Source organism: Capricornis sumatraensis, chromosome 5 (genome assembly GCF_032405125.1).
Source record: "Capricornis sumatraensis isolate serow.1 chromosome 5, serow.2, whole genome shotgun sequence".
In the NCBI taxonomy this organism is placed as follows: domain Eukaryota; kingdom Metazoa; phylum Chordata; class Mammalia; order Artiodactyla; family Bovidae; genus Capricornis; species Capricornis sumatraensis.
Genome location: NC_091073.1, coordinates 121,080,088 through 121,092,677, shown reverse-complemented (window position 1 = coordinate 121,092,677; position 12,590 = coordinate 121,080,088). Strand labels below are relative to the sequence as shown.

The 12,590-nt window shown below is 43.5% G+C and overlaps 1 protein-coding gene across 3 annotated transcripts in view; it reads right to left on the bottom strand.

Annotated features, from left to right (window-relative positions):
- Window positions 1–12,590, bottom strand: part of DPP6 (dipeptidyl peptidase like 6) — a 799,813-nt gene that overhangs the window by 285,625 nt on the left and 501,598 nt on the right. For all 3 annotated transcript variants that reach the window (XM_068972565.1, XM_068972566.1, XM_068972567.1), the window contains exon 4: window positions 749–843. In XM_068972565.1, coding sequence (XP_068828666.1) covers window positions 749–843 — 95 coding nt within the window. The remainder of the gene's footprint in view (window positions 1–748; window positions 844–12,590) is intronic.

The following is a 12,590-nucleotide window of genomic DNA, read 5'->3' as shown; positions in this document are numbered from 1 at the left end:
TCTGTTTCAAGTCTCTCATTTAACAGAGTTGCCTTAGTTTCTTCCCGTGACTTCCTTTCAGCATATCGTACAAGAAAAGGATAGATTCCCTAAAGTTGAAGATTGATTCCTTCTAAAAATGAGCGTGAACATATGTGAAAAAAAAAAGAGTTGATGCTCTTTAAATTGATTTCTGGTACATACCTTCAGTCAATTCTTCAATAAATACCATTAGCTGTACAAGGGCTCCAAATCTTAATGCCATTATTTTTGGGAAAACAGGTATTCCCAATGATGAAGTACTGGCATTCATATCGACTCCGTCCTTGTTCCAAAGCATAAACATCACTTCATGTCATTATAGAGTAAGTACTGTCAGTCCCTAAGTTAATACGCCCTGTGCATGCGAGGATGCGTTTTTTAAAAATGAGATCGAGCAAGCCATCCTGAAGTATTCTCTGCATTACCCCCAATTGTTCTGTAAATGTGTGAAGCCTTAGGACTCGTCTTTCAATTATATGTGATATGCAACACTTGTTTCCAACACCTGCAGAGGAACTTTCTGGGCACTCAGAGAAAGCATGCTTTCAGCATATTAAATTAGTGTGGTCTCAGTTTCACATTATCTTCAGCTGCTCAGTCTGTGGTCTTATAAATTTATTGCTTCTGCTTGGCTATACTGAAAGTTGAAACCTAAAGTCATTTTCTGCTTTATTGACTCGAAGGCGGGAAAACTGAAATTATCCTGGTCATTAAAGGGAGTACTTACGATTTTTTTGCCTTCTATTAACACCGTAGAAGTATTTGTTTCAACATTCCGCAGTATCACACTTCCTTTCTGCTCTCTGTAGATGAATTCTTTATCTACAAGAGAGGAAATAAAAAAGAAACATGAAACTCCAAGGAACTCACTAGCTCTTGGTAGACATTTAGATAAAATGAACTGACCCAGTTCCAACAAAAATATATCCTGTGTTTCATTGAAGGATCCATTAAGTATGGTGAAACATATTCAGCGCCTTTCCATATAACTGCACGTGAAGCTTCTCTCTGAATCGTTTCTCCTGCTCTACTTGTGCAAGTATACACCACCTTTAGAACATTCTAGAATTTGGGGGCGTGGGACACACAGATGAGCAGATTATGGAACCTCATACCCCAAGAGCTGGAAGGTGCTTGGTACTAAAGGGCTTGATTCCCTGCGTCTGAAACATTAGGGTGAAATCTACATGTACCCATGCGCAAACCCACATCCGCATCCTGCAAGACTGCTTTCATTTGGCCCACAGCTCCCTTGGCTACGTCTGGAGGAACTGGCAGTTCGGGAGAATCCCAGGGACGGGGGAGCCCGGTGGGCTGCCGTCTACGGGGTCGCACAGAGTCGGACACGACCGAAGCGACTTAGCAGCAGCAGCAGCCCTCGTGTGTATCTCTGCCTCGATACGTTGTATCTTCAGTGACACTGGTCCTTTGTAAATCAACTGAGATTCCAAATATCCCCTTAGAAATGGAACTGATGAACTGATTTGCAGGGCAGGGACAGAGACACAGACAGAGAACAGACTTTGGACCCAGCCGGGGAAGGAGGGGGTGGGATGAACCGAGAGGTAATATATATGAATTGGCACACATATGCTGCCATGTGTAAGACAGCCAGCCAGTGGGAAGCTGCTAAACGGGCACACGGAACTCAGCCTGGTGCTCTGTGGCTCCCTAGAGGAGTGGGACGGGATGGGGGTGGGGAGGATCAGGAGGGAGGGGTCGTGTGTGCACTTGCGGCTGATTTACATTGCTGTGCGGCAGAAGTCAACACAATATCGTAAGGCAGTTATCCTCCAGTTGAATATTAAAAAATTAATAGAGCAATTTCACTGAATCGTACACATGTAGAGGTGTGTGTGTGTGTCTGTGTGTGTGTGTGATTGTACAGGCATGTAGGCATGGAGGTCTGTGTCTGTGTGCTGTGTACACATACTATATAAATGAAAGGGTGCAACCAGTCCATCCTAAAGGAAATCAGTCCTGAGTGTTCACTGGAAGGACTGATGTTGAAGCTGAAACTCCAGTACTCTGGCTACCTGATGCAAAGAGCTGACTCATTTGAAAACACCCTGATGCAGGGAAAGATTGCAGGCAGGCGGAGAAGGGGACGACAGAGGATGAGATGGTTGGATGGCTTCACCGACTCGATGGACATGAGTTTGAGTAAACTCCGGGAGTTGGAGATGGACAGGGAGGCCTTGAGTGCTGCAGTCCATGGGGTTTCAAAGAGCTGGACACAACTGAACTGAGCTGAAACTTTCTGAAAAAACAGTAGGTGGACAGGAGGCAGAGCACACAATGGGAAGAAGAAATAATAATTTGGAGACTGGGATTGACGTACGTGCACTACTCTACATAAATGAAGACAGCGAATAAGGACCTAAGCGATAGTGCAAGGAGCTCTACTCGAAACTTCGTACTAACCTAAATGGGAAAAGAACCGAAAAGCGTGGATATACGTATGTGTGTGATTGATTCACTTTTCGGTTCACCTGAAACTAACAATACTGTAAACTAGCTATACTCAAAATTATTTGAAAAAGAAATACTACCTCTCTGGGTGCAGGGGGTGGCGCTGAGCCAGTGTGAAGGCAGAGGCATTTCACACAGCAATTAGCTGATAAATGGAAGCACTGTGTGGACAGGACTGATTCCAGAGGTGTGATCGCTGCTACGCCTTTAAAATCGGGCTCCACAGAATGACACCCTTTTCTTTTTTATCCCTTTCTTCTATCTGCTTTGCCTTTAGTTTCTCTTCTTCTTCTAGTCTGTTAAGATGGAAGCTTAGAATTTTGGTTTCATTTTCCTTCCTTTTAGTAAGACTATTCAAGCTAAAACTTCTTCATGCATCGTATTACCTACATCTGACAAATTTTGATATGCTGAATTATGTTATTATTCACTTCAAATTACTTCTAATTTTCCCTGTAAAATCTGCTTGACCCAATGATTATTGAGAAATATGTTAATTTCCAAATATGTATTCTGGTCTTCTTATTTTTTACAGATTTTTAAATTCACTGGATCAAAGAATATTCTGCACATGATTTTAGCCTTTTAAAGCTCATTAAGACATCTTTGTGGCCCCAGACATGGTCTTTCCTGGTAAATGTACCGGATGTACATTTAATGAAATTATTGATATGATGAGTTTGGTCTAGAATTTCTTTTGGGGGGGGTGTGTTTGTTTTCTACTTCTCTACTTCTCGTTTTCCTCTTTCTTATTTCCTTATTTTCACTTTATTGTTTGAATAATTTTTACAATTTAATTTTTCCTATTTTTAGCTGTATTTCTTTGCTTTTTTTTTTTTTTTTTTTTTAGTGGTTGTCCTAGAGATTTTAATATGGACTCAACTTTGCAGCATCTCCCAAGGGTTAATCATGTGCTATTTCTCATAAAATACACTGTTGAAACCTCTCAGGTTTCAGGTCCATATACAGTCTCATCCTGTGGTAACTGTCATGTGTGTTTCATCAATACTTTATACATTCCACAAGACAATGTTATAAGTATTGTTTATAACAATATCATAGCTTATAAAGACATTAAGAAGAAAAAGCAAAAAAAAAAAAAAAGGAAAAACATTGTCCTTCGCATTTATGCACTATTTACCATTATTGATGGTAATAATTTTAATCAAAAATATGAGTTTCCATCAGATATCATTTTCCTACTTCTTAAAGACTTTTCTTTGGGATTTCTGATTATATGAATTGCTGGCAATCAATTCTTTTAACTCTTTGTCTAAAAGTCTTTTCCTTTAGCCTTCATTTTTGAAAGGCTTCTCGTAACACAGGTGTCTAGGTTAGTTTCTTTTCTTTTAGTGGAAGTTCTGTCCCCGCTCTTCTGTCACGATGCTTTCTAATGAGGAGCCAACTATGCCCTGAATTATCTCCCTGCATGCCATTTCTGTGCTCTTTCGCTGCTTTCCAGACTTCTTTGCTGTCTGTGGTTTTCAGCGGCTTGAGGCCGATGCGCTTTAGAGGGCGCCTGCTTCATGTTTGTTTGATGTTTAATGAGCGTCTTCTATCTGCAAACCTACATCTCCACCAAATCTTCAGCTGCTTATTTTCCAGACAATTTGTCTGCTCCTTTATCTGTCTCCTCTCCTTCTGGTATTCCAATTTCCCATATATTGGGCACCCTGATGTTATCTAACAGCCTCTGAAGCTCTGATCATTAAAGAATTTTTTCCTCTCTGTTCACCCTGAATCATTTCTATTGGAATCATTTCTATTGATCTCTCATCAAAGTCACTTTGTCTTTGCTCTGTCACAACTGTTTGACTATCAAATCCACACAGTGACTTTAAAAATGTTAGAATTTGTGTTCTTCTGTTTAGGAATGTCCATTCAGTTCTTTTTCTTATTTCTATTTTTCTGCTGAGGTTTTCCTTTGGGATTTTCATTTATTAAAAACACGATCATGTTAACTCACTGGGGACAATTAAAGAACCTTACAAAACCCTTGTCTCTCAGTTCCAAAATAAGGTTCATTTCACGATCAGATTCAATTACTTTTATGTAGAGAGTGTCTTCCATTCTTTCTTGGTTCTTTGTACGTAAGGTAATTTTTCACTATTTCCTAGACGCCATGAATTAAGTTCTGGACACTCTGGGTTTTGTTGTTGTTCAGTCACTAAGTCGTGTCTGACTCTTTGTGACCCCACGGACTGCAGCACGCCAGGCCTCCCTGTCCATCACCAACTCCCAGAGCTTGCTCAAACTCATGTCCATTGAGTCGGTGATGCCACCCAACCGTCTCATCCTCTGTTGTCCCCTTCTCCTCCTGCCCTCAATCTTTCCCAGCATCAGGGTCTTATCCAGTGAGTTAGCTCTTCACATCAGGTGGACAAAGGATTGGAGTTTCAGCTTCATCAGCAGTCCTTCCAATGAATATTCAGGGTTGCTTTCCTTTAGGAATGACTGGCTTGATCTCCTTGCAGTCCAAGGAACTCAAGACTTTTCTCCAGCACCATAGTTTGAAAGCATCAATTTTTTGGTGCTCAGCTTTCTTTACAGCCCAACTTTTCCTGGGTTTTGTTGATATTCTCCAGTGACTGTTGTCTTCTTTGCTATAGCAGGTAATTTCTTTGCTAAACCCGGATGGCCAACTTTGTCTTTCCGGAGAGCAGCTCCACTCTCAGCTCAGTTATTTTATCTTCAGTGGACCTGCTGGGCTTCTCTTCACGCATGTGTGGTTCATGGGTCAGATGGAGAAAATAGTGTACCTATACTTTCAGTTTCGTTGCTTCCAGTTCTACCTTACCTCATCACTCTCCTTTTCTTAACTTTTGTTTGACACTGAGCTTGTTAATTTCAGCATTTCTTCTTTTCTAATATAATCACAACTACTATAAACGTTCTTAATTACTTCTTTGAGTTTGTAAGTTTTAATGAGTAGAATAGTATTTTCACTACTGCTTAGCATTATGCATTTTCAGTTTCTGTCATGATTTTGTCTTCAACCTGTTACTGAGAACTTCCAGTCTGCAAATGTATGCAAAGCACCCTTATTTACTACCAGTGGCCAGAAAAATCTGTATTATTAATTCTTTGAAATTTGTTGAGACTGGTTTATGGACTTACACACGGCCCATTTTTGGAAGGGTTTCTGGAGAGAACACATTATTCTCTAATTGTAAATGCAGGGGGTTCTATATGTGCTCATAAATTAAGCATGTTACTTGTCTCATTAAATTGACTCTCACTTAGCCAATTTTTTGTGTGCTAGGTCTTTCCTTAAGTATTGAAATTTTCTAGTAGAATGATGTTTTGAGCAATTCTCTCCTGGAGATCTCCCAAATAGTGTTTTATACAATTTTTGACTATTTTATTAAATTAATGCAAGTGTAGAAATTTCCCATCTTCCTGAAGACTCACAACTTTTATTTTGTAAAATAAAAGTTTTTATTTTTCTCTCCCTAACAATGCTTTTTAAAGATAACTTCTCTTTTGCGTGATAGGATAGGTGGAGTAACAGCATGCACCTGCTATTGCCCACATGGAGTCAATGAGATGATACACGTAACACACACAATGTGTTTTAAACAACGCCAGGCTCAAGGTGAGCCCTTGGTGTATGTCAGCTGTCAGCAATATTTCAGAAAAGGATTTGGAGTCACCTTTGTCTCCTTTCTTAAAAAATTTTTCTGGATCATCCCCATGCACCAGCCCCGTGGGGTGGGAGGTGGGAGGGGGGTTCAGGATTGGGAACTCATGTACACACGTGGCTGATTCATGTCAATATATGGCAAAACCAACACAGTATTGTAAAACAAAATAAAGTAAAAATAAAAATTAAAAAAATTTTCCCTGAAAGAACTGTTTACATTCCATTAATAAATGTTTTTATTGGAATTTTAAATTTTTATTATTTAAAAATTTTTATGCAATTTTAAAGGTTACATTCCATTTACAGTTACTACGAAGTATCAATTGCATTCCCAGTGTTGTACAATATTAATCAGAGAAGGCAATGGCACCCCACTCCAGTACTCTTGCCTGGAAAATCCCATGGGCAGAGGAGCCTGGTGGGCTGCAGTCCATGGGGTCACGAAGAGTCGGACACGACTGAGCGACTTCCCTTTCACTTTTCACTTTCATGCATTGGAGAAGGAAATGGCAACCCACTCCAGTGTTCTTGCCTGGAGAATCCCAGGGACGGGGGAGCCTGGTGGGCTGCCGTCTAGGGGGTCACACAGAGTCGGACACGACTGAAGCGACTCAGCAGCAGCAGCAGTACAATATTAATAGAGCCCTAAGCCCATCTTAAGGCCTTCCCTGGTGGCTCAGACAGTAAAGCGTCTGTCTACAATTTGGGAGACCTGGGTTCGATCCCTGGGTCGGGAAGATCCCCTGGAGAAGGAAATGGCAACCCACTCCAGTACTATTGCCTGGAGAATCCCATGGGCAGAGGAGCCAGGCAGGCTACAGTCCATGCGGTCGCAAATAGTTCTTACCTCCCACTCCTAGGTTGCCCTCCCCAGCCTGTGACTCCTGTTTGTCCCTCACTCTGGGCTTCCCTGGTGGCTCAGATGATAAAGAATCTGCCAGCAATGCAGGAGACAAGGGTTCAATCCCTGGGTCAGGAAGATCCCCCGGGGAAGGAAATGGCCACCCACTCCAGAGAATGCCTGGAGAATCCCATGGACGGAGGAGCCATGGGGTCACAAAGAACTGGACATGACTGAGCAACAAACACTTTCACCCTCCCAACACTCTCCCCGCCTCCTGCTCACCCTGCCTCTCTCGCGAATCACTTCCGATGGTCCTGCCCAGGGCTGGGCGGCCGTCACCCCCACCTGCGCTGCTGCAGGGCCTCCCAGTGGGGCCCTCCGTCCTATCTGGACCAGGTCACACTTGCTTTTCAAAACTTTTTTTCCCTGGCTGCTTGGCCAAGACTACTTTGGCCAAACTTCTTAGTCATATCCTGGCCTGGGTCTCTCTTCTCGTCTCAAAGTTTCCCACCATCCCCCATTAAGCATCTGAACAAGTCCTGCCTGCCACTCCTCTCTGAGGCTTCCTGCTGCAGTGCCCTTCGCCCGGCCCTGCCAGGGACCGTCTCCCCTTCGGGAAGTTTCTCGTGCCTCTTCCGGGCAGAAAGCCCTCCCTGTCTGCTGGCCCTCACCTCGTTCACCCTGCTCTGTGCTCACCGCAGCACACTGCTTACTTGCTACTAACACTCGTCTCTCCCACTAGAGTCATAATTCTCAAGGGCAGAGCCCACACCTATACGATTTTTCTAACTCTTAGCATAACGACTTTATGAAAGTAGGTGCTAAACAATGTGTGATGCACTTAACAAATTCATCCCATCTCGGGTCTGAGTCACCAGACATCGAAGATGCTTGAGGAACAATAGGCAGGACTCCTGGTACAAGAGGGAGCTCTCTGGGCCGAAAGAAAGATGGCTGTGGTGTGGGGTGGTTTTCTCGACTTCTACCTTCTGTGCCTCTTGGTGAGATTCTGTTACAGCTGTTTCACTCCCAGCTCTGTTACAGAAGGAGTTACATCTTACATCCAGTAACAAGGAGTGCATCTGAATGCCTTGAGGATACGGGGAAACAAAAAGCCATGCTCAACAGGGATGCCAAGAAACACGCGGAGGTTCTCAGCAAAAGGCTTCCCAAAGAAAATCTCAGACAGAGCACCCACTGGCTGGTTCTTCACATGCTAACTACCCAGTGCTTTGCATTTACATCAGCAACTTAGTTGTCCTGTGTGCTTTAGGAACTCTTCAAAGCTAAAAAGGTTAAAGAAATAAAGTTGCATTGGTAGCTACCAGAGATGGTTATTTTTTATTCTGTTTCCCCAAATTGTGATACAAAAAATATATAGCAATGCAACAAATTATTTTACGTGGTCAGCCAAAAGTAAGATAAAATTCAGTCCTTCACTTTGAGTATAACGTGTGTGTGTTAATTGCTCAGTCATGTCCAACTCTTTGTGACCCCACAAATTGTAGCCAGCCAGGCTCCTCTGTCCAAGGCATTCTCCAGGCAAGAATGCTGGAGTGGGTTGCCATTCCCTCCAACCCAGGGATTGAACCCTGGCCTCCTGCATTGCAAGCAGATTTTTTAGTGTTTGAGCTACAGTATAATATATAAGCTAATTTTATGTTTTGGATACTTTTGCCTAATAATACTACATTATTAGCAGTTTTTGAAAGTCTTATCCATGGTGAAAATGTTAAAAATGTATGGCATTTTATGGTGCAATAGATTTCTTAAAAACTGAGATAATTTAGTTGTCTTTGCCAAGTACAATTTGTATATGCTGATTGGATTTGAGGAGCATATTAATCCTGATTATATCAATATCACAAAGAATCAATGCATAGAAATAGCTTTTAATTACTGAAACAACTAGCGTACATAATAAATGTAGTAGATTTGATTTTTCTCATGATTATCTTCTTTTAGTTTTAAACAATGCTGATAGAAACAATGTCCTTTCCAGTTATTGCCTTTTTTCTCAGATATAATTTATTTCTATTCATGTATATTCAAATCATACACAGCATGTTGTTGTGCTGAGTCGTTTCAGTCGTGTGCAACCCTGTGACCCCATGGACTGTACCCGCCAGGCTCCTCTGTCCATGATATTCTCCAGGCGAGAACACTGGAGTGGGTGGCCATGCCCTCCTCCAGGGGATCTTTCTGACCCAGGGATCGAACCCAAGTCTCTTGCGTCTCTTGCACTGGCAGGCGGGTTCCTTACCACCTGTGCCAACTGGGAAGTCCCTGGAAACCAAGGAAGTTGTCAGGGAAGCTATCAAATTCTGTTAGGACCATGACAAATGGCTCAGAAACCAACTTCAAAAGGCTCTGTTAAGGAAATTAAACACATAGTCTTGTTCAGGCTTCAGAGACAGAGAAGAACAGCCCTCTGACCTTGCTGCTAACCTGCCTGGATGTTGCTGCCCCGACTCGGAGTGCCTGTGAGTGGCTGCCGGCTGGGAGGGCAAGACTTGCAGCACCATAGATAAGATGGGGGTGAATTTTGAGATCCCTGAGCCCCTGGGGGGGGGGCCTGGCCAACCAAGTCCCATGCTTAACAACAGGCCAAGGTTTACACAACAAACAGCATTGACATGAAACCAGGGCAGCGATTTGTTCACAGGTGGATGATGATGTAAGTTTGCATCCCGGGACTGATTATAAGCAGGAACCGTGAGCTCCAGTCTCTGAAGTCTCACATGAGGAGTGGACGTGCTGCCTGGGGCCTTTTCCTAGTTGGGGCTCCAGATGTGCTGTGGTGCGGGACTTCCCAGGGCTGTTTAAGCCTGGATGTTGGTCAAAAACCCAATTTGGTGATGTGTCCTCTGCTTTTTCTATTTCTCTTTCCTTCCAATGTTAGTGTATTGAAAGTAAGCTAGATAATTCTCTAATAATATCTGTACTATCTATTTGTATAAAACAAACTGTTTATTTTGTTAACAAATCCTTTGAACCTGAGAGGAAAGTGAAAACTTTCGGCAAAACGGGCTCCCATCAGCTAAGAGCGTACTGCACCAGATTGAAGCTCATTAACGCTGAGTACATTCATGAACTTAGAATGCTATTTCAAAAAGAAACAGCTAATGCAAGTGGTCATCATTAGAAGATGCTTATAAATCAACACACTACTGAAAAACTGGTAAAGAAAAAAGGAAGCATCGAGAAAATGTCCCTTCTTTCTTATACCACCTGTATCACTGGGCAACCAAACTATAGATAAGGGGAAGTTTCATGCTGTGGAAGTATTCCAGCTATTAAGTGGAAAAGGCTGATGGAACTGGACTGTCACCACTGTGCAGCTCCTAACGAGCTAAGGCGCCGATCAGCTGGAGCTGCTACCCCAGGAGAGCAACCAGCAGCAGCGAACCGCCTCATCGAGCAAGAACACAGCACTGAGTGCTGCCAACCAAAACCGAAACCAAACCCAAACCCAAATGCAGGCTGCTCTGATCCAAACAGATGATCCCCAGGGATCCACGGCACAGCACGGGCAGCGCTACGCAACAGTCTGCACGAACTGAAACGACCCATGTCTCCTGCACCGTGGGCAGGTTCTTTATCACTGAGCCACCAGGGGCCAGATGACTTAGGGTTGCTGCTGCTGCTGCTGCTGAGTTGCTTCAGTCGTGTCCGACTCTGTGCGGCCCCATGGACTGTATAGTCCATGGAATTCTCCAGTCTAGAATACTGGTGTGGGTAGCCTTTCCCTTCTCCAGGGGATCTTCCCAACTCAGGGGTCGAACCCAGGCTTCCTGCGTTTCAGGCAGATTCTTTACCAGCTGAGCCACAAGGGAAGCCCAAGAATACTGGAGTGGGTAGTCATTCCCTTCTCCAGGGGATGTTCCCAACCCAGGGATTGAACCCATGTCTCCTGCACTGTGGGCAGGTTCTTTATCACTGAGCCACCAGGGGCCAGATGACTTAGGGTTGCTGCTGCTGCTGCTGCTGAGTCGCTTCAGTCGTGTCCGACTCTGTGCGGCCCCATGGACTGTATAGTCCGTGGAATTCTCCAGTCTAGAATACTGGTGTGGGTAGCCTTTCCCTTCTCCAGGGGATCTTCCCAACTCAGGGGTCGAACCCAGGCTTCCTGCGTTTCAGGCAGATTCTTTACCAGCTGAGCCACAAGGGAAGCCCAAGAATACTGGAGTGGGTAGCCTATCCCTTCTCTAGCATATCTTCCTAACCCAGGAATCGACCTGGGGTCTCCTGCATTGCAGGCAGGTTCTTGAGGGCATTGTAGGCGAATTCTTTACCGTCTGAGCCACCAGGGAAGCCCCTGATGGCTCAGACGGTAAAGAATCTGCCTCCATTACCCTAACCCTAACTCTAACCCTAGGTCATCTGTCCAGAAGCTCTGGGGAAGGGCTGCTTTTTAACTTGTGTGTTTAGGTCTAAAGTAGCCAAAGGGCTCTAAAAAATTGAAAAAAAAAAAAAATTTTTTTTTTTGTATTCTGGGTTTTTTCTGGTTTACATCACAAAAATGTCACAAGGAGGCAATGTGGGCTCAAATTTGTCTTTTAAGAGAGCAAGCTTTTCTAAATCCACTCCTTAAATGCTAACAGCACTCATGGTCCCCACCAGCAAGTACACAACCCAGACAGCATGATGCTGAGACTCTGAGACTTGAAGGCAGGCCCAGCTTCATCTGCAGCACCAAGTGAGGTGCAGACTGGTTCCGTCTGGCTCAAGGGCTCACACAGCCCTCCTGATCCACACCTGCAGCTCCCTGTCTGGCAGGACAGCCTGACCACTTCCTGCAGGGTCCTGAGAACGAGGATAGACGAGGACTGCAGGCGATGCTTCCCTCCCCCTTTCAAGAATGAACCAGGGACCCGTGTTCTTTACACTGGAGGGGATCGGGAGGCATTTGCTTGGGAAACAAAGAACTGGCTTGTCTGGGGGAGGAGATGGGGAAGTGGATGGATGCAGAACAGCGGGCGATTAAATTCTGTGGGCTTCAAATTATGATGAAATGACACTGCAAGACCCACTCTTACAGCTTGGGTAATTGCATCGACAAGTCCCTTCCAACAAATGATGGTCTCAGCTTGGAAATTACTTGGAAAGGATCTACGTTTCAAAGATGACAGGAGTGGGTCTAAATTTCACTTAGTTTTCATCACAGGATCTGAGATCGCCCAATTTTGTCTTTGATTAATGGATGGCTCAGACAGCTTCTAAAAATCTTTTAAATGTTCATTCCTCTTATGGGGAACAATTTGTATGTGTCTCCACAGCACCATGTTTAGACTTTTAAACAGCTTATTATATGGCAATCTTACCAAAAAGCAAAAAGCACTTCTTTCTGTATTTAACGCTGTCAAATATTTCTCAGCAAATTCATTTCAGTACTGTGATCAGCTACATACTTTTTTTTTTACCCTTCTCTTCAGATCTTACTGGATCTCACCTTAATTTGTGAGCTAAATAAAGTCTTTGACAGATGTTTATTTTATATTAACATAAAATCATGAGCCTCGTGATTTTTATCTCAAAAATACACTTCTTCAATAAAGTTCTTTATTTGCAAGATATGGACACCATTTCACAGATAGGCTATGAAAAGAA